The sequence below is a fragment of the Cucumis melo genome, chromosome 12 (genome assembly GCF_025177605.1).
Source record: "Cucumis melo cultivar AY chromosome 12, USDA_Cmelo_AY_1.0, whole genome shotgun sequence".
Lineage (NCBI taxonomy): Eukaryota > Viridiplantae > Streptophyta > Magnoliopsida > Cucurbitales > Cucurbitaceae > Cucumis > Cucumis melo.
Genome location: NC_066868.1, coordinates 2,726,232 through 2,749,360, shown reverse-complemented (window position 1 = coordinate 2,749,360; position 23,129 = coordinate 2,726,232). Strand labels below are relative to the sequence as shown.

Below are 23,129 nucleotides of genomic sequence, written 5' to 3'. Positions count from 1 at the left end.
TAAACAAAACTAGGAAATCAAAACTTCTATTTAGCATCGTCTTCAAGTACTCTTAGAAGCCTAAGTAATTAGTCCTTTATTTTTATAGCTAATTAGATTTTGGACAGTTTTATGTGATCCCTTGATCCAATGATGTGCCATATGCCTAAGGTCTCCTATTTCTAGGCTCCTAGTCTTCTATCTTATAAAATTCAATTAAGAGCAAATGCTTCTCACTATCGAGAATTTCTTCGATGTGAATAAAAGAATCAGGAAAGGATAAGCTAGAGTCCGAAAGTGTATCAAGATCAGATGCCAAACCAAATCAGCTCCTCCCCAAATAAGCTTCAAAAGGTATTTGAAGAAAGCCAAACAACAACAGGAATTGAACATAGGATAGATCTACAAAAGAGGATAAATTATAAGACGTTGAGATTTTAGGCAATAATCCCGACAAAAAAAGCGGATCAAGACTGCTGTATTTTCCGATACTTTGAGATATCTGAGAAAAAGAAACAAGAAGAAAAAAGCAAAAAATAACACAAAATATTCAGGGAAAAATACAAAAAAGAAAGAAAAATCAGAACAAGAAGGATAATATGAGACTTGAAAAAAAAAATTCAAATAAAGAAAGAAAAGTGAAAATTTTAAAAATAAAAAATAAACGGAGAAGAAGATCATTTCTCTATATTCAAATGAATAGAGGCGATTTTACAAACAAAAAAAAATTGTTGAGAGCATTTTTTGATAAACAAAAAAGGTTTCACGAGCAAAGGAGACTAGCTATGAACCCTTTCACTCTCACATTGTCAAAAATATTATATGATTACATTTCAGAACAAGTACTAGGTGGTATGGACCTAAAAACAATTCAAATAAGAGTCAAAAATTCGTTTCAAACGCAGAACTAATCATAATGTAAAAAACCTGGAAATTCAAAAAAAGATTACTCAAGGGAATAAACAGCCAATCAAGAAGGACTAATGTCATATATTAAACAGAGACATTATATCTAAGCAGTCTGAAGCCAATAAACTTACAAGCTCCGGTTAACACTTCTAAGACGGATTTAACGTTTCCTCCACATGTTGAATATACCATCTACAATTGACTTAATACGTTCTCCCCATGGTTTTGATTCAATTGCTGTATGCTGAGCCTCATCCACTGTCCTAGTCTTAATGTTCACTCTGGAAAATAGAAAGATTGCAAGAAGATTTCAGTTATCTAATTAATCACCCAAGAATACGCATTGAATAATACTTTTTAGGGATAGTAATTAAGTATAATAACATTTTCAAAGAATTGCAAATATAGCAATAGACTTTATCATTGATAAACTCCTATTAATGATAGATTCATTTGCGCCTACCAATGATACGGTCTATTATCGATAGCCTCCAAGAGTTGAATCTAAATTTGCTATATTGACAAATAATTTTACATTGTGTTATATCTGGTGATACTTTAGGCTTGATTGTTGCAAAATGGAAAGGATTATTTGGGCCTCATGTATTGTTTTATTAGCTTAATTGGGGAGTAAACGATTGGCACATCAAGGAAACAAAAAGAACTTTTTTGTGGAATATCCATATAATCCAATATGAATAAGGTCAACAAACCTGTGTAATTCAGGAGAACTCTGAACTTGTTGCTCTTTACCGTATGGACCTTCTTCATGCTTCAGCTCTTCAGATGTTCTACTTTCAAGGTGAACATCAGAGACCACATCTCGTTCATTTTTTAGTGCATGGCTTTCAGTAGAAACTTGTTGAGAAATGTCAAACTTCTTATCATCATCATATGGTTTCTTATGAGAAGAAATAATGTCCTCAGAGTCCTCCAAAAGATTGCTTCTCATTGGAAGGACAGAATGGCTAACCTGTGTTCAATTACACAATAAATAACTGAAAGATCTAACACTGGAGACCTTCAACCAGTGTTAACATTTGTGATTGAATAAAATGAATGATAGAATTCCCTTCAAAATTATTGTTATATGGTTGTGTGAGATAGAAGACAGTTTGAATCATTTCCATCATAATTCTGGACTAAATCAAAAATGAAAACTTCTATACTTAATTCAGAAAAAAGAGTTTCCCTGATAAGATAAACGAACATATATGTAAATAGTTTGATCCAGCAACTCCCTCAATTTGTTGCTGATTTTTAACAAAAAACACACACACACACACGCACATTGTAGTTTCGTACTTCCAATGAAATTACTTTACGAGAAAAATTAAATACAATAGTTTCTTTAAACAGACTACATGTTCAGTGGTAAACTTATTTTCCATTTTTTTCAAATATACCACTTAGGTGAAAAAACAACCAAACAACGAGATAGCTTCTAGATGTCTTCTTGCAACCTTTTTTGTGTACGCTGTAACACCATTAACGAAGAAAATCCACCAAAGAAGGTCCCAAACTAGATCAACCTAGCCTTACAACTTTCTCAAGAGAACATTGTAACTTCCGTATTCAGTAGAAATACTTGTAACGATTATGATAGAGAAAATTTATGAGTTGCAAGCTTACATCATCAGCAGCAGACAATGTGTTCTCAGCACAAGAGGACTTTTGCAATTCAGATGCTGCTTCCAAATGTTTTCCACTAACATTAAGGCTCTCTGCATCATGAATAATCATCCAATGAGAATAGTTCTTGTCGTTGAACTCAAAGAAACATTATACTCAATTCATTGCAAATGTGGTCCTAAGCTTTAAAAAAAGGGGAGGAAAAAGTCTTGTGATAATGAGAAGTAAATTTTGCAAGGAAGAAAAGGACAAAAAAGAAAAGCGAAGTCATAAAAATGTAAGCCAGTACTCGACATTATCATTAAATAAAAGTATTAAAGAAATACGTCAGATCTTAATCAATTATTTTCTTGATAGAATCAGTAAGACACAATGTAAGTTATATTTACATATGCAAGGATGAAGGAACGGGGTGAATAGTATAAACAAGTTAGTTTATGGTGGGAGCACTATCTTTGTACCAAAGGGTAGTGTGGGATGTCATACGGGTGGTTTGCGTGAGGGAAGTATAGAAGTGAAGATGTAAGTTGCCACTTATCAATTGGTATCAAAGATGTAATAGTGTGGGATGACATAAAATAAGTATGTTAGAATTAACCTATGGGAGAAATTGAGACCTCTCAAAGAGTTTCAAGAATTTTACCTTCTTTTCCCAATAATTAGGTTATAATACATTGTTATTTTATTTTACTACATTAGTTGCCCCTTATCGATTAGTATCAGAGCTCCATCCTCAATTATTAGGAAGAAGATCAACAAGAGATTGAAATCACTAGAGGTTGGAAGTAGCAGTAGGAGAGGTGCAGAAAATTCCAGCAACAGATGAAAATATAGCTGCATTTCGCGAGTAGAAGTCAAATGCTGAAAAAGGGTGTCTTACATGCACAGAACTTCTTTTGTTAGTAAGAATCCGAGTTTGCATTGTGTAATATGAAAGGAAGTACAAAAGTATACAAATAACAAGCATGCGAAGGAATCCCACAACTAATTATAGGATGAAATTTCAGTCCAAAATAATTAAACCTATTAAAAAAACCCAAGAATGGACACCCACGTGGAAAAATTAAACCTAACAAAACCCTTTGTGGCTGTAAAAGGAAAAGGACCAATGGATTGAGAGAAAGGAGGTGAAGCCAAGGGGGGTATCAAAAATGAGGTGAGAAAACTTCCAACTATTCAAAGGAAGCTACAATTACCTCCCTTTCATGGCAGAAATCTTCGTGAACGAATTTTTCAAGAGAACCAAACTTTGGAGCAAACTAATCAGAATGGGTGAGAATGGAAGTCTTTGTGTTGAATACGGCAAGAGAAATGTTGGTAGGTTTAAGGGATCAAGCAGGGACCACTTCTTACTTGGTAAAACTTCAAGAGTTCAAGCTCACATTGATTTTTCCATGTCTCCTCGATTTCCTTACTCTTTGTTTATCCTTTGCTTAATATAGCTTGAACCATAATTTCGATATTTTCCTTTGCCATTTCTTCTAAACTACAGAACAGGTTTTCCACTCCTCAAACTAAGGAAGCAGACTCTTCACAATAAGGATTCTTTGAACTTCTTCAGCCGTTCTCCTCACGTTAATAATTTATATTTTTTTTCTTTAATATATGGTAAACTGATGGAGGCATAAGTCTCTTATGATCTAAAGAAGGCAAGAGACTCAATGTGAAAAAAATTGAGCCTCATTCTTCAGGCCCAAAAACCTTTTAAGAACTGAAAATACTTCTAGTAGAAATTTCACCTTCAGTTAAGCTTCCATTACTTTTGATTTCTGTTTCTTGAAACGACTTTTTACTTCTACCCTTTAAGTAAGACAATGAAGATTCATTCTGAAGCTCCTGAATGATTTTCCTAACAACATAGTAAGAGCCACCTACTTCTTTAAAAGTAGTTGCTAACGAAGGGAACTTCCCAGTATTTGATGCCTTATACCTGCAGAACGAATAATGAAGTATTTACCAACCAAAATGCAAATTAACAAGAAAGTGGAAGATGCATTTAACAAACTTGTTCACCTGCAGACAACAAAACGAGTAACAAAACAGAAACAAATTCATTATAGCTTCAAACTGACGCAAAAAGAAGCTTGTTGCTGAGGGTGCATTAGAACTCTCAAAAGCTATCAAATTTTCCTTCATTTGTTACTTTTCTCAGGTTCCATAATCAGTAAGAGGAATGGATACCTTCAGCAACAGAAGAATAATAGGAACACATGCTAATTCCTTGAAGTAATCAGTGATAATAAACGCAATACACATTTTTCTTCATGATCATACTCTTAATTACTAAAATCAGAACTATTCAGTCATTTGCCACAATTCAGAGAAGTGAAATCAACCGAGAACAAATTTTAAACGAGGAGAAAACAAGAAATTACTTGTGCACAAAAGATTCGATCATCGCTCGCCGTTTTTCTATAGGGACACGTTTACGATCCTTCACAGGACCGGGTATATCTGAAGCAACAGACGGAACATAGGATCTTCCTCGCCACCATCTATTTGAGTTAGGTACAAAATTATCAAGCTCTTTCCACCTGAACGCTGCAAAATGATGAAGATTAACTGAAAACCGAATGCCTCCGTTAAAATAACAGGACTTGAAGAACTATGAGAAGGAGAAAGAGAGAAGGAGAGGGTTTATACCTGATTTTAAGCCGGAAGTTAAGTGGTCGATAGAACTGTAGGAGTGTATTCGTCTAGTAGGAAGAAGCTTAATCCTCATTTTCACCATAGATTGATGTTCTTCAATTCATCGGAGAAGAAAGAAGAGGAGGGAAAACCGCTCTCCCCAGGGTTTAGGGTATTTCCTATTTCCCAATTCCAATTTTAGTTTCGAACGTTTTTTAAATTTCTTTTCTTTAATAATGAAATTTTAAGTTGAAAAGAAAACTTAGTAAAAATAAAGCTAACAGCTATTTTTTAAAATTATTTTGAAAAAAAAATAAAACTACTTCAAAATACAACAAAATAATACTCAAATTAGATTTCGACAGATTTTACTGTATCTATTTTAATATTGTGATTTTTTTAAAAAAATGTTCCAAACAAATAATTGAAGTTAGGTTTTAGAATTTGTAGTATAGGATTTTAATAACAAGTTTGAATTTATATTATTGGTGAAATATCTCAAAATGTAAGTGTACCATAACAACTTTATTAATGAGTCATGTTGCATGCACAAAAAATATGTAAAAAATGACCACATTTTTCTTTGATAGGGGTCGGGGAAGAGTTCTTCCATGTCTTCAGAGGTAGCATTAGTCAGAAGTACCATTTTCAAGGTGTAAGACCAAGCATAAGAGAAAGAGTCAGCTCCCCCTGAATTAATTGGTTTCGGCGCGGGGAAGCAAGAGGATAGGCTTGAATCTTTTTAGTAGATTTGGAATCAGACTTGAGATATTCTGTCTTTATGGGAGTCGGAAAGGATATAAAAAAGTTATACTTGATATGAAACAACAAATGGCTAAGTCCACTTAACACAAGAAAAAAAATTATATAACGTCTATTCAAATCTTCTATTTGATAGATATGTCGATTATGTCGTGGAAGTAACTACATCAGTTTTAATGATTAAACATGCACCGATCACAAAAACAAATTATTAAAGTTCATATCTTTATAGCTCAAATTCACCATCAAATTCTTCAAGAATCACCACCAAGATCTCTTCCACTCTTCATATAACTAACTTTATTGTAGGATCAAATTTGTGATCAATTTGAGGGATATTATAATATGAGAGAGTTCTTCAGCAAGCATTTTGTAGCAAAATTCTCAACATCAAAAGAGTGTTTAATCTAATCAAAACTCATGTACTAATAGTCATAAGTTATGCAAATCAATTTTGCAGCTCAATTACACACTTAATTTATGCATCAAAGTGGAATTTGTGGAGAGATTAGTGAATAACACCTATCCGAGCAAGTCGGAGAAATCCACTAACTAAAGTCAAACTTTATTCATTTGACTCTCAAAGCCAAAATTCCTTAAATTTTCAAATTTTTTATTTAATTAAATAATTTTATAATTAATTAACTAAAATTTGGTATCAAATATTAAATTATTATTTTAATCATCAATCTGATCGATCTGATTAACCTATTTCGAATCTCTATTCAAATTACCAATATTTAAATTTTCATTTCTCTCCCAACTTGTAATCGTTAATCATATCAAATATTATTAACGATTTATTCTCTAAATAAATGCAAATAATTCGAATGCCTCAATCACGTTTTTCTAAGTTTAATTCCGTTATGAGCTAGTAGAGAGACCTAATAGACCTACAAATCATGAGCTCCAACGATTCAAAATTAACCGATTAAACTTTTAACCTGGTTAATTCACATTCATTAACTAACATAACTACCCACTATATAGCTCATAGTTGCATTTTCTTTATTATATATATATTTGTGTCTAGTTTATATAACCATGATTAGTAAATATGTTGGGTTAGAATATCATCTTACCCTCAAGATTACATATTATTCCTTAAGTCTCACTGATTCTCTAATGAACAATTGGTTTATAATCTAACTACTACACCAAGTCCCTCTTGAGCCAATGAGTGGTTTCAAATCCCAGAATCACACCTTAAGAAACGACCTCTCTACTATCCCTAGAAGCGGGTAGAAGTGAATTTTATCTTAACATTGTTGAACTGCCCTCACCTACTCAAATCTAAAATATGATCGAATAAACAAAGTTCATAATTAGCTCAAGATTAAGATCAATTTACCTACGTTATTGTAGTCGAAGAAGTCAGTTTTAAACTATAAACGAGATTATAGTGTAAATATGACTATCTCATGTTGTAGCCTTATACATCTCATTACACAAGACGCTTCCACTCACATATCTCAATTTATAATCACTTTTGTGCTAAATAAAAAGTGGATTGAAATTATAAAGTCCAAAAACAACATATCCCAAAATAAGGTGTCTAACTCTATTTCTATAGTATAGATCAATTAGACTATTTACTCAAACTTGAGTAACTTTTATGTCAATACATAAAGTTCAGAAAAACTTATTTTATTGGATTTAGAATTTAATAAAAAACAACATAATTCAAGATTCACAGATTATGAATTTTAAGGCAAAATTCAGGCTTCTCTACCTTCCAAACGCCGGTATTTCTGGATTAGCTTAGAAAAAGAATGTTTAGGAAGAAAGCATCGTCATTTAAATACTTTTGGTAAACTTTCTTAAAGAAAGAAAATTTGTTTTTCTAACAATGAACATTTTTTAGCTGGTGGAGAAGATGACTTTTTAGTGAATAACTTTGTTGAGAAATTATGTGTTGTATGCAACAGAATTGTTATGTGTGGATTGTACAATTAAATAGAGTAAAACAATTAATTTGTTGAGAATTTAATTTGTTAATTAAGTACGACGAATTTAATGACGTGGTGAGGGCATAAGAGTAATTGCATATTAACAGCTCTTAGAATGCTTACATTACTTTCATTATCAAGGGTGAAAAAGAAAACAAGCTCTTCTTTGAAAAAAAAGACCCAAAATCACCAAAGAAAAAATTTGTTCAAACTAAAAACAATCATATGTTCGACTCCTATTTCTCAAAACAATCCATGTACTGAAAAATAGCCATTAAATTATAAAATAAAACTTGAATAGAAAAGAAGTAACAAATCAACTACACATTTCAAGATCCTTTACACCAGCTGCCCCATCCATTTTCTAGTTAGAAATAGATTATAAATGAATGTACACTCCATTGAATCAAGGATGGAAATACATTTCATTTCATAACTTTTAAACAATAAGATTGTTTATTCTCTCTATCAAATAAAATGTTCGCGTACCTTTACAGGTTACACAGGAATAGGATCTGCCAAAGACTCGGGTGCAGCTCCACTGCTGCCGTTGAGAACTGTCACGTTTCCATCAGAATCGACGTCCACAATAACAGAGTCGCCCTCCTTGATCTCCCTAGCCAGCATCTTCTCAGCCATGCTGTCCTCCAAAAGTCTCATGATTGCCCTTCTCAATGGTCTGGCACCATAGCTTGGGTTGTATCCTTCATCAACTACCCTCTCTCTGAATCTCTCGGTAACTTGAAGATCAATTTCTTTTCCTTTTAGTCTATCAAATACCTCCTTCAGCATTATATCCGCAATCTCCTTCACCTCTAGTTTTGTGAGCTGACGGAACACGATCATTTCGTCCAACCTGTTCAAAAACTCAGGCCTGAAGTATTGTTTCAGTTCCTCTGTCACTAACATCTTGATGCGGTTATAACTACTGTCCTTCTCATCGTAATCGAGGTCGAACCCTATTCTGCGACCTCCCTTCTCTATTACATTGCTTCCCACATTCGATGTCATTATCAAAAGTGTATTCTTGAAGTCTACTGTTCTGCCCTTGCTATCTGTCAACCTTCCATCCTCTAGAATTTGAAGCATCATGTTGAACACGTCAGGATGAGCCTTTTCAATCTCATCAAAGAGAACCACTGTGTACGGACGACGACGAACAGCCTCAGTTAATTGACCACCCTCTGTGTAACCAACATACCCAGGGGGAGAACCAATGAGCTTGGAAACAGTATGTCTTTCCATAAATTCACTCATATCGAGACGAATCATTGCTTCTTCAGAACCAAAATAGTAAGCAGCCAATGCTTTTGCTAACTCAGATTTACCCACACCAGTTGGACCAGAAAATATAAAGCTGGCAATCGGACGATTGGGATTCTTGAGCCCAACACGAGCTCGGCGTATGGCACGGCTGATGGCTTTAACTGCTTCATCTTGACCAATGACCCTCCTATGAAGAGTCTCTTCCATTTTGAGCAGGCGGTCAGATTCATCAGTGGATACTTTCTCAACAGGAATGCCAGTCCAGGAGGAGACAATATGCTGAATATCAACTTCGGTCACAACAGGGCCTACATCTCCTGCCTCGCTTTCTGCCTTGCTCATCTCCTTGCCCTTGTCGATTAGGGCAGAGATCTTAGCCTTAAGTTCCATTTCTCTATCACGCAATTCTCCAGCCTGTTTAAAGTAAAATTTCACTTAAGTTTCATTCACTAGAACTCAATCAGCTACTAAAATGGCATGGAAATACAAAAATTTAGATTTTTCTACCACTTGATCATTCATATGAAAACCCAGATAAAAAGAACACCAACGTGTGGTTCCAGGAAACTGAACAGTAAAATGCTGTTAGGAGAAAAATAAAAGAGAACAAAATTACCTTCTCAAAATCTTGACTCCGAACAGCATCATTCTTCTCCTTTGTGATCTGCCTGAGCTCTTTCTCAACCTCCTTAGCTTCCTCAGGTAGCTGTAAATAGCATTAAACATGTAGCAAAATCATGTAGAAAAATGACCGGATTGGAGAAGTCACAAGGATTACAAGAACATACCTGAGCATGACGGAGGCGAACCCTGGACCCTGCTTCATCAATCAAGTCGATTGCCTTGTCAGGCAAGAATCGATCACTGAAATTACACATACTCATTAACCAATTATTCTTAAGCACAGACATGACAAGACAGTCTATACACACATCAATTATCATAATACATACAAAATGGCCAGGTAATAACTTGGACACTTTATGCTGACATAATCGACTCAAAGATGTGGTCTTCAATGTTATCAAATAGTTATCCAACCAAATTAGTCTATTACAAGGTAGAACAAGTGGATATTAAACATCACAGGGCTTTCTCTCTCCACAACTTTCAAGGCAATGATAGCATACTTAATGTACTTTCAGGGGAAGAGAAAAAAAGACAAAAAAGAGCATACCTAATATACTGATATGACAGCTGTGCAGCAGCTTCTATTGCTTCATCTGTGTAACGAAGTTTGTGGTGGATTTCATAGCGCTCCCTAAGGCCCTTCAAAATCTGTATCGTTTCATCCACAGATGGTTCTGGCACTTTAACCGGCTGAAATCGCCGTTCTAGGGCTGGATCCTTCTCGATATGTTTTCTGTATTCGTCCAAGGTTGTCGCACCAATGCACTGTAAAAAATAGAGAACCAGACAATTAGGAAGAGCAGAAAGCAAAGAAATAACACATGTAACTTAACATTGTAAGAATTACATGGATTGAAAATTAACAGCCTGTATTGTTCTAACCTTTACAAGCATTCATTATCCTATATTTTGCACCAATTGTATTTTGTGTCACCTTTTGTCATAACAGATACAGGATATCTCTTCATTGAGTAGAATCCTCATTAAAATACAATTGGTTGACAAAAATTGAGAAGAGATCCAGGTGGTTAGTTTTGGTTCTAAAAGAGTTATGTAAATTGAACCCTAAAAATGTTGATTAACCACGACTCCATATATTAACCTAGAGTGGAAGGTTTTCATCCAACAGCTTCCTTTTCTATTTTACACTGCCCAGAACTCTAAATTGTTTTGGCCTTATTTTGTTGGGAGTGTTCGGTTTCTTATCACAGAAAATTGTTAGGTTGCCATACATTATTTTTTTCTTTCTGTAACCTAGAGTGGAAGTTCTTTATGCAATAGCTTCCCACAATCACAGCCTCTTAGTTGTTTTGGACTTTTTTATGTGAATTATTTTGTCTCGAGAATACCTGCAGTTCACCCCTTGCAAGGGCAGGTTTTAATATGTTTGCTGCATCAATAGCTCCTTCTGCAGCCCCTGCTCCAATTAATGTATGCACCTCATCAATAAATAGAATTATTTCATCACTTTGTTTTATTTCCTCCATCAGTTTCTTTAGTCTTTCTTCAAACTCCCCACGATATTTTGTGCCAGCTACAAGAAGGCCCATATCCAACGTTATAACCTGCACAACAGATGATTCTAAAAAATTAACTCAATAACAAGTGCGCCAACAAATGGAGAAAAATAGCCAACTAAACCAAATTAAAAAAGAAAGAGTGTAGAACGGGTTAAACAAACAAAATGGTTCATTGATTTGTATCAAGAGAACAATTAACAGAAATAAATATCATACAGAGTTTCTGTTCCTTGTCTTGTCTGCTGCTAGCAAAGGGCAGCCTACTGCTCAATTATAACTATGGTTGAGATGGATATACAATTGCACAATACTTTGTTTCTTATTAAAAGAAAAGCCACCCAATACCCACATAAATGTAGCATCAATATTTCTATGAAGGGTGCAAGATTCAGTGTCTTCTTTGAAATTGGTCATTCAGAAGTAACATTGTGAAGAAATATATACATCATACTGGAAATGTTACAATAACGGTTTTAGATATTAGACCACAAAAACTACCATCAAGAAAATAAAATCATATGTATTGGTCCTAAAAGCTGATATGAACTACTTACAAAAACGTTTTCAAAAAGTTGTGTAAGTAAGACTTCTACTCGAAGGTTCAAAATTAGTAAATGGGTGAATGAAAAGCTACAGAAAGGGGGGCTAGATGTCCCAAAAACAAAAGGACAACGGAAATCATGAAAAGTTATACAAAAGGACAAGGAAAATTATGAAAAAATGATTATCTATAATAACATGCTTAGTGATAAAAAAAACCACCAAAGGATCTCTAGTTCTCTACAGTAAGTTACAAACAAGTTAGTGTCCCAAGTATTTACTTTAATTTCTACCCTCAAGGGTCGTACTGGGAATTTTAACATTGTACCATCCCCTGACAAACATTATCAACAACACAAGCGTCGAAGAAAAATACTCAAACACAGTCAACCATATAGGAATGCAAAGCTATACAAATTAAAGTTCATAGGGAAAGGTTTTCCATTCTTCCCATTTGTATGTTAAAAAGAACACCACGCGAGAAAACACAAGAACTCAAGCACACCATAGACATTCTCTAGCCATATTATTATCAACAATAAATCCTAAAGTTTTTCCTTTCTGAATTTCTAAGAGAAGAAAATACATAAGGAAACAACAAATAATACAGCTTAACATTTTAGAACATTAACATTGATTGTTCAACAAGCAATATGGAGGTATGTTCTTGTATTCTAATAAAAGAGGCCAGTTAATGTAAGACCAAACTCTAACCTTCTTCCCTTCTATTGTTTCAGGAACATCACCGTTAGCAATCCTTTGAGCCAGACCTTCGGCAATGGCAGTTTTCCCAACACCAGGTTCACCAATGAGGCAAGGGTTATTTTTTGTTCTACGACCAAGAATTTGGGTTACACGTTCTATTTGCTGCTGCCTACCAACAACGGGATCTAGTTTACCCTGAAAAGACAAGAAACTGAAATGAGAATCTATGTTTTCACAGAATAAACAAGTCCTCGTCAGGAGTTACAGAATATATATTTCCAAAGCACCTCTTCTGCCAGCTTAGTTAAGTTTGTCCCATACTCTTCCAGGGTCGGCATCTTGTTCCCACTGCTCCCTCCTCCAACACCAGCACCAACAGCCTCTGTGCTCTCACCCACCATTCTAATAACCTGTTAACTCAAATAGTAAATGATCACGTTAAATTTAAAATGTCAGCCTCAAATTAAAAATATATAGTTTCAGGACAAAATTCTTGCCTGAGTCCGTATGTTTGCGGGGTCGGCACCTAAATTCTCAAGAACGCGAGCTGCAACACCCTCCCCTTCACGAAGTAGTCCCAGAAGCAAGTGCTCCGATCCAATATAATTGTGGCCTGAAAATACAGGAAATTCATACAAGATTTATAGTGAATACAACGCTAAGAAGTTCAATGACAGTACAGCACACGTAAGAAATACATAAGACAAGGTCCAACCCAAGGGCATAACCTACATATCTACAGACACACATAAATACGCATGGGATAACATCCCTTCATAAATTTAGCATCTACAAACAAAAATAGTATAAGTTTGAAATGTTAACATACAAGGGATCGTTAAACTGAAAATTGTTAGGAAAAAAGATACCTTTGGACAACGATCATTGATCAATACAATTTTTGCATGCAAAAAAATATAGTGAAATTTCTAAATTTTTTTAAGTTGAAAAAATTAACGAAATACTACATTGAGAAAATGCCAACCAAGTATAACATCAATATCGTGCATTTCAAATGATATGAATTGAATCAAGCCACATCTTTCTACTTCATAGAAAGATTATTAGTTCTCATACACCAGCTCTCTGAGACAACGACTTCGGTCAAAACAATGATTGATTTTCTTATCAATTATTCTAGTTCTGAACACAAATTTAAGCACCCACCAAAGCTTCAAGCCCTTACTTGCCACAGGAACCCCTAGGGGTGAATCTCGTCTTAAACTAAGAAACAAAATTACTGAAAAATTGCAAATTGTAGCTATACAAAGAGAAATCGAACACATTCAAGTGGAACAAAATCGAATGGGTGGTAGATTCTTCAGAACACAAGTTTCTTCCCTTCGCCTTTTTAAAAGAACAAAAGTGGGAGAGGAGTATTACCAAGTTGGCGAGCTTCTTCGAGAGAGAGTTCCAAAACACGCTTTGCACGAGGAGTGAATGGAATTTCTACAGCAACAAAACCACCACCCCGACCAATTATCTTCTCCACCTCCACACGCGCATCTTTAAGATTAATTCCCATAGATTTAAGGACCTTAGCAGCAATACCAGTGCCTTCCCCAATAAGACCCAAAAGGATCTGCTCCGTACCAACAAAATTGTGACCAAGTCGCCTCGCTTCCTCCTGAGCAAGCATAATTACTTTAATTGCCTTTTCAGTAAATCGCTCAAACATTGCTCTTGGAACACATCTGCTAGCCCTCCCTACTCGCCTTGAAGAGATTGCAATAGCCATCTTGGAATGAAAATCTTGCCCAGGTCTAAACATATTATCCAAAGAATTCAACCCTCTAAGTCCAGAAAAGCTTCTCATCCTCATACAAGGTGAATGTACACTAGACATCATTTTAACAGCCCGTTTTGAATTACCTGATCCTTTTGAAGAAGGACTCTTCCTTCCAACAACCAGACCAGGAATATTAGTGGGTTGAACCAAAACTCTAGCCATGATTTTCAAAAATTGTCAGCTTTAAGAGAGAAATAGAGGTTGTCTCGAAGGAACTGCTTCTATCTGGATAACAATCAATGGCCGCCGCCGTTTGGGTGGATGGTCATAAGATAAGAAACAGCCGCCGCCGTCGCCCACAAGGAACCACTGCCGGACGGGTGATCGTGAGAGCGAACAAGATAGAATAGTTAGGGTTTTCCCGATTTAGGGTAGTCGGATTCATTATTTATAATAAATCGTAACATCTTTTTTTCAATAATTATTTATTCTTATATCTGTAATCTACATGATATTGGAAAAACATTTATTTTTTTACAAACATTATCTTTTGGTCGTTTGGGTCGAGATTTAACACAACCCTATTTGAAAAGATAATTATGCTAATTCTTATTTTAAAGTTATCATAATTCCTCCTTTTTTACCTTTCCTTTTTTAATCTCTATACAATTTTTGAGAGTTTTATTATTTTATTTATTTTTTAAATTTTATTCTTTTATTTATAGAATATTATTTATTTTTAATTAACTGAATGATCTCTAAAAAATATTATTTTTAATTTATTTTATTTACGAAATTATATCTAATTAAATACTTATTGTAATTAAGTTACTTATTTTATATTTAATTTTTGTTAATTTTATTATTTCAGGTCTTTTATTTGTTATTATTTTTCATATTTTCAAATATTTTATTTTAAAACTAATTTATGAAAATCTAAACTATTTTTGATAAATTTAATTTAAATGAATTTCTACACTCTCTATTTTATTAAATTTATAAAAAATAAAATTAGATTTAATATTAAATTAAATAATTTTTAGGAAACTTACGTGTAACAAAACTAGCCATTTTTTAAATATTTCAGGTTTGGTCTTAGTCGGGGGCACGATCCAACTCTTTACGAGGTCATTACTACTTAAAAGAAAAATAATTTTAAAATTTCTTTAATTAAAATAGAAAATAAAACAATAACATTAAATTACTCATTTAAAATCATAAACAAATGTATATAGAAATAAGTCTTAAAAAATAAAATCCTAACTCGAGCCCTATCTAGTTTTAAAAGGAGAAAAATAAAAAGAAAATACATAAATGTTGAAATCTGAACAAATAACATAAGGCATAAGTAAAAGTGTTCCCTATGGCTCACTTCTTGTCATTCGTCAACTTGGCTCTGCCCTTACCTCTACCTTTGCCCGTAAAAATTAAAGAAGAGTGAATATGAAACTATACTCAATAAGGGACACACTATTAGTCCTGTTAGGTGCCTATTAACTTACTATTAGAGTTCTGTAAAGTAGTACCTCTAAACTAGCATGTTTTCGAATACGTGCAATTTGTGATCCCGTAGGAACATATCTGGTATTCGGTGAACCCAAAGGAACACCTAGGACAAACTGGTCTTTAGTGTACCCGAAGGAAACACTAAGACAATCGAGCTGTGAGTGACCCCATCGAATCACTCATAATCATGTCCATGTCATACTAGGCTGGTGATCCCATCAGACTACACAGTCATAAAAATGTGGTGATCATAAGGGACACCCATGTGGGTTTGACTCTAATAGATAAAGCTAATAGCACACCTTATCCATAACATGTAGCATAACATCACATCATCATAAACATGACATAAATATCGATCATATTATTCTTAATCAAACATCGTCATAAAAAACATAACGCAATCGTCGTCATCAATATACTACCAGTCATAAACATAATATCAGTCATCATCATCAATCATCCATATAATGTCAGTCATCATCAATAGTATCGAGTTATGCATTTTAGCTGCATAATCATAATTACATGCGGTCTCTTAAATTCAATTCGAAGGTTTAGTAGGAGAATTTCTTACCTAGAGATTAGTTAAATCGAAATTATCCTAACTGTAACGGTCAAGCTTTTCAACAGTCAAGTCCTATTCAACAAGGGAACCCAATAACTAAAATTAATAAGTTAATTAACAATCACTTAATGATAAAAATCCAATTGATTCAACTTACCCAAAGTTGAGGTTGAATTCAATTTACCCTTAACTGTGAAAGTTTCACAATTCAACTTCCAATTGATTTAACCAGCACTTTAAGAAAATAATTCAATTTAATCCAAAATTAAATTATTATTAAATTGAATTATTTAGGGTCCAAAATTAATATTTGTTGAGATCTAACCAAAACCCAAACAAACTTACCAAAAAAATAGGTAAAAAGGATAAAAAATAGGTTAGGTGGCTCAAATGGCTTGGTCAAAGGGGGCTCAGCTCGACTGGAGGCAAAAAATGACTTGCGGATGCAGGGGCGGCTCAAGTAAGGATCGACTCGGTGGTTGGGGAAGCAGCTCACACATGCGCGCACAGTTGGGACGAGACGCGGCTAAGAGACGGCTCGGTGCGAAGACACGCGCGTGGTTGAAGAGAAACGACTGCGTGACTCAGCGGCTTCGTGCATGGCTTGCAGAAGTGATTGGCCCGCGCGGTTGAAGAATGACTAATGGAGAGCGACGAGGAGCTGCGGCGGACGGCTGGCAAAACGCAAACGACGAGGATGATTGGCTGGACGTGGTGGCTGCAATGGAAAACCACAGCGGCGATGGCAACCGACTCGGCTTGCGACGGAGGAGTTGCGACGGACGGAGGTGGAAGCGGTTGTTCACACGAGATTTATGAAGAAATTTGATTCGTGGAGTTGAACTTGTGTTGATGTTTTATTTGCGTTGATTTGATGCAATGTGGTCCGATCTTTAGAATTTGATTATCTGATTCTTTCTCGGCTGGATGCTTACGCTTTATTTGAGGAAGCGAAGCACTTGGAGTCTTGGAAGAAAGCTTGTATCTTCAAAGGAGCTTCAACCTTTGAGGGTGTTCTTGAAGTTGGAGTCTTGGAAGAAAGCTTATATCTTCAAAAAGGAGCTTCAATCTTCAAAGGTGTTCTTGAAATTGGAGTCTTGGAAGAAAGTTGTATCTTCAAAGGAGCTTCAATCTTCAAAGGTGGTCTTGAAATTGGAGTCTTGCAAGAAAGCTTGTATCTTCAAAGGAGCTTCAATCTTTGAGGGTGTTCTTGAAGTTGGAGTCTTGGAAGAAAGCTTGTATCTTCAAAGGAGCTTCAATCTTCGAAAGTGTTCTTGAAATTGGAGTCTTGGAAGAAAGCTTGTATCTTCAAAGGAGTTTCAATATTTGAGGGTGTTCTTGAAGTTGGAGTCTTGGAAGAAAGCTTGTATCTTCAAAGGAGCTTCAATCACCGAAGGTGTTCTTGAAATTAGAGTCTTGAAAGAAAGTTTGTATATTCAAAGAAGCTTCAATCTTCGGTGGTTGGAGTTTCGATTTTCGAGGTTGGTCGACTTCAGGAGTTGAGGAGGCTTCTATCTTGGGAGAATTCTCTCTAGACCTCCTCGACTAAAATATTTCCAACCCTTGCAAATGAAGAGAACTCCCATGTTTATAGAGTTCCCTGGTGGGCTTTTATGGACTTGAGTTGGTCTGGTCTATAGACTATACCCATGGGCTCAATCACATGGATTTGGGTCATATTTAATTTTGGGCTAAATTAAGCTTATTTTTGGGCTCAATTGAAGTCTTAGTAAATAATATTTAATTGAACCAAAATAATTAATTTGATTCATAATAAAGACACACATTGTTAGAATTGTCCAATTTGGGACCCATGCCAATTTTTAGTTAGTAATTTATGATTGGATGTGGCAATTTGTGATTGGTTCCAAAATTTCTTATTCACCAGCGGCGACAGAGTTTTTTTTCTTCAATGAATGAGATGAAGTACACAACTACCCATACCCTATTTCAACAAAATAATAATAATACTATTATTATTATTTTATTTTTAGCTTATCCTTTTTCTTTTCTTCTTTTCCCAAATAAATCAACTACAACTTCTCTTAATTCATTTAAAACCCATTATATCTCCCTTTTAAATCAAATATTTTCCCTCTCTCCAATCACATCAACTTTTTCTCCAAAAACAACTACAAATCTTAAATAGTTATATTATTTGCATAATACAATTATTTTAACTTTAAACCCCAAATAATTATATATTCTTAAATATAATTATTCAAAATTCTCTCAAAATAACATATACCTTTAAATAATTATATTATCTTCATAATATAATTATTTCAACTTCACAATCAATTAATTATACAATCAATATATAATTAATCATATTTACACAAATACAACAATCGGATATTTTTTCAAAATATCTAATAAATTTTAATTTCTACAAATCAAATATTTCAACAATTAAGTAACACAAAAAAATTCAAAATTTATAATTACAAATAAATTACCTTAAATTTGGGACGTTACATTCACGACTTCAATGCATGGGTCCTACAATTTCTTTTTTTCAAATATATTTAATATATTAAATATTCAAATCTATAATTCAAATTTCCAAAAATATCTTTATTATTAAATATTTTTCCAATTTCCAATTTTCAAAAATACATTTCCTTATTAAATATATTTCCAAATTTCAAATTCTAATTCACAATTTTTTTAAGTATATATACTAACAAAATATGTTATTAAATATTTAAATCTTCAAATTCCAATTTTCAAAAATATATTTCCTTATTAAATATATTTTCAAATTCCAATTTTCAATTTTAAAAAATATCTTTCCAAATTTCAAATTCTAATCTCTAAAAATATTTTTCCAAATTCCAAATTCTAATCTCCAATGCTTTTAAAAGAGATATTTATTGACAAAATATGTTATAAAAAAATATATTAAACAAATATTTGCAATCCACTAATATTAACAAAATATCTAATTTTTTTAGAATCAAAATAAAAAAGCATGCCAAGAATAATTCTAAAATTAGATATTATATTTTTTAATAACATATTTAATAAGATATCTAATTTGAAAAGATATGTTTTTTTTTTTAAACTGAAAATATTGAAATTTAGAAATATATTTAATAAGAAAATATATTTTTGAAGATTGGAATTTGGAGATTTAAATATTTAATAACATATTTTTGTTAATATATATATTTTCTAAAAAAATTTGAGATTTAAATTTGAAATTTGGAAATATATTTAACAAGGAAATTGATTTTTAAAAATTAAAAATTGGAAAAATATTTAATAAGAAAGATATTTTTGGAAATTGGAATTTGGAAATTTAAATATTTAATACATATATACATATGTATACATTTTCTATTGAATATATACATATATATTAAATATTAAATATCTTAAAAGAGAAGAAAGTGTGGGGTCCACGCATTGAAGTCGTGTATCTGTCCACAAGTTCCAACCGGTACACGACTTCGTCCAAATTGCCATTTTTTGTCAATAGTTTGCCTTATACTCTATTTTTTACATTAATTTTAAAAAACATATTATTTAAAAAAGAGATTTCTATTTGGTTTAAATTCATTCTCATTATTCCGTCCTAATTCTTTAACAATATATCGTTTTCTTTTTCGTTTGTTTTTCCTAAAAAGTACATTTTTTTACATTCAAATTTTTCTTCACAATTTTTTCCCTCGTATTCAAAATTTTAAGTAATTTTTCTCTTTCTCTTCATTAAAAATTTTCATATCTATGTTTTTTCCTTTCCATTAAGAAAATGTTATTTGTCTCTTATTTAAAGTTTATATTTCTATGTTCTTTTTTTCATTTAGAAAATTTTATTTTTCTCTTAATTAATGAAAATTTACTTTTTATTTATTTTTTTAATAAAAATTTGTTTTATTTTCTTATATTAAAACTTATCTTTTCTATTTAATTTTCCTTTCCATCTAAATGCTTGCAAATCTTTAAAAATGAAGTTTTTCTATTCTACTTAATATAGTTGTCAAAAGACAAAGAAAATGAACATTTTCATCATTTTTTTCGGCAACAACTTAATGCATGAACGATTCAGTTTGAGTTCAACTTTTCGGTTTTATGGTTAGGTTTTTTGTTGTGCTTGATTCGTATTTAATTTTTAGACTTTTTAATATTTCTTGTCTTAATCCAGTTATTGTTTATGATCTTTTTCTAATGAACTGCTTCTTTCGGAATGGAAATGACTCTAATTACATAACTTTGAACTAACCCATCATTTATATTGGGTTTCTTCTTAGCTTATCTTCCATTAATTTTTTTGTACAATTTCTCTTCTGCCTCTCTTAAGAACTTAATTTTTTTGGGAGGTGAAGATAAGAGACTATTCAAATACAAATCAGTTGATGATTCAAAGAGAGGATTTATATTTGAATCCGTGGTGTTCGAAAGAAATCAAAGAGAAAAAGGACTGAGGTGATTGAAAAGGCGATCACAATTTTTTTTATTATTTATTGTATTTCTTGTTTAATTATTCTCCTTTGTAAGTGTTCTATTTTTTAAAACATTTAATTTGTTAATATTCCTTCTATTATTCTTTATATTCTTATTTCTTTTTCAAATTTATTTTAATAGTCTCGTGGATGTTGTAATAGATTACTTTTTTTACAAACATAACTTCTTTTGTGTTATTTCATATTATAATAAGGGGTTTTAACCGGTAAAGCCTAAAATGACATACCATATTACAAGATGGACCTAAACTTCCCAATTTTTTCAAAAATGTCCTAAATAGACTCACACTTTACACAAATATAGGGTCCAAATGACCAATTTACCCATCTTTTTTATTAATAATATATTAAAAAAATGAAATAAGGAAAGTGGACCAGGATTAAAATTTACATTTATTAGATATCTTATGTAAATATGATATGTGATTAATTCTATTATGGTAATATTATAATCAAAATTACATTTTAATTATTTTTCTTTTGGTTATTTTTTAAAAAATTATTCCCTCTCGATCTCTCTCTCATTTTCCAATCTCTCTATCCATCCATTATTTCTTTCGTTTTGAATTGTTTTTCATATATTCCACGTAATATAATAATTTCTGATATATACTTATTATATTTTATCAAATTTGCATTGATTTTTCATTTTTCTGAAACCCTAAATCTTATCATAACTGAAACTGTTTTGATTTAAATAAATCATTATATATCCCTGTATATTTAACATAATATTAGATAACAATGTATGTGTGCATATTTTACATTTTCTTTTAATTTTGTAACAAATTTTACATTATGTTAAAGTACAAATTTATATCAATACAATTAGAACAAGGTATTGCTAATGATATTTTATATATACTGTATAATATATATGTATCTGCTGCTTAAAGATATATTCTTTTTGTGATGTTTAATGTTTAATGATATTTAATATATACTGTAACATATATGAAATATACAGTATATATTAAATATATGTGTCTATTGCTTAATTATATATTATGTGTGTGATGCTTAATGTTTAATGCTTAATGCTTAATGATATATGATATATATTGTAAACTATATGATATTTTCTATGTTATATGTTTACAGGGTGCATGATTGATTATATATTAGTATATAATAGTATATATTGTTCATGGAACTATATGTCACTACATACATATTGTTATTGTATATATGCAGGAGTATATATCTAATAAATCACAAAATAGAAATAGATTATTTTGTGGTATATAATAGTATATATTGTTCACGAAACATTTACGTGTAAACATTTTGACAGGATGACCAAAATATGCTGTAATGAAACAAAAATAATTCTAAAAATACGACTGGAATATTGAATGGTATATAGTATATAATATTATATAAATGTATATATTGTTCACGGAATCTACTGGAAATTATATAATATTGAATGGTGTATGATATATAACATTATATAAATGTATATATGATAAAACAAAAAAATTAAGAACATGACTAAAATATATATAATATGTAGTGAGAATAGGTAGTTTACTGTTTTACTAGTATTACAAAATTGCTTATTGTTTTACGTAAAAAAAAGCATAAAAAAGGCATAATTCGTAAAAAAATATGGTTGTACTATTACGGAATATGTATAGTTTACTGTATTATTGTTTTACGTAAGAACATGACTGTAGGCTTCCCTTTACGTATGTACTTTTTCCAATTGACACAAATCACAAAAATCTATTTCTTCAACGTCATTAATAGAAAAATTATAGTTCTTTACTTAGAGTTCAAAATTTTTATGAAGGATGACCTAAACGTTTATACCAAGCAACTTTAGAAACAGCGACATTAATACTGACAATATTTGTTCCTCCTAACAAAATAAAAGTCGATGTCTTCTTATTTTTATGCATAAACTATTTCTTAACACTTCTACCATGATCTAACTCAACAGCAACCGTTAAACCAACACTATCCAGTTGATAAAGACCATCCCTAAGTGTTCCTTTCAGCAAAATTTCCCTTATCCTTAATAAGATAATAGTAATTATGAAATTCTAGATATATATGATTATCTTTGGCAAGTTTTGAAACAGACCAAGTTCTTTATAATATCAGGCACACAAAGTATATTTTTCAAAGCTAAATACTGTTTTCCACCAATCAAGTAAGAATGTCCAACACATGAAATATTTAATTTATTTCTATTTCTAACTGTTACTGATTTTGTACCTAGCCAGATTTGTCAAGCCAGATGATTCTGCAGTGACACGATTAGAAACGCCTCAATCAATGTAGCAATTTGGGTTGATCACAGTTTTAGAGGTGGCAAACTAATTATGATTT

At 32.3% G+C, this 23,129-nt stretch overlaps 2 protein-coding genes across 5 annotated transcripts; both read right to left on the bottom strand.

Moving 5' to 3' along the window:
- Positions 1–5,361, bottom strand: LOC103497179 (uncharacterized). 4 transcript variants are annotated; one of them, XM_008459282.3, is made up of 7 exons: positions 5,164–5,361; positions 4,896–5,082; positions 4,260–4,450; positions 2,521–2,612; positions 1,602–1,861; positions 1,020–1,169; positions 1–481 (listed from the first exon to the last, which is right to left on the bottom strand). In XM_008459282.3, exons 1-6 carry the CDS (start codon positions 5,249–5,251, stop codon positions 1,049–1,051), a joined length of 939 nt encoding a protein of 312 aa, XP_008457504.1. In that variant the 5' UTR covers positions 5,252–5,361; the 3' UTR covers positions 1–481; positions 1,020–1,048. The 4 variants fall into 4 exon arrangements, with proteins under 4 accessions (XP_008457504.1, XP_008457505.1, XP_008457506.1 ...); XM_008459283.3 differs by having other exon boundaries at positions 1–381; XM_008459284.3 differs by having other exon boundaries at positions 4,896–5,061; positions 5,164–5,360.
- Positions 5,362–8,260: 2,899 nt separating this feature from the next.
- Positions 8,261–14,731, bottom strand: LOC103497178 (ATP-dependent Clp protease ATP-binding subunit ClpA homolog CD4B, chloroplastic-like). Its single transcript, XM_008459281.3, has 9 exons — positions 13,904–14,731; positions 13,018–13,133; positions 12,808–12,930; positions 12,530–12,715; positions 11,105–11,320; positions 10,303–10,520; positions 9,914–9,989; positions 9,742–9,831; positions 8,261–9,539 (listed from the first exon to the last, which is right to left on the bottom strand). Exons 1-9 carry the CDS (start codon positions 14,469–14,471, stop codon positions 8,358–8,360), a joined length of 2,775 nt encoding a protein of 924 aa, XP_008457503.1. The 5' UTR covers positions 14,472–14,731; the 3' UTR covers positions 8,261–8,357.
- Positions 14,732–23,129: the final 8,398 nt, after the last annotated feature.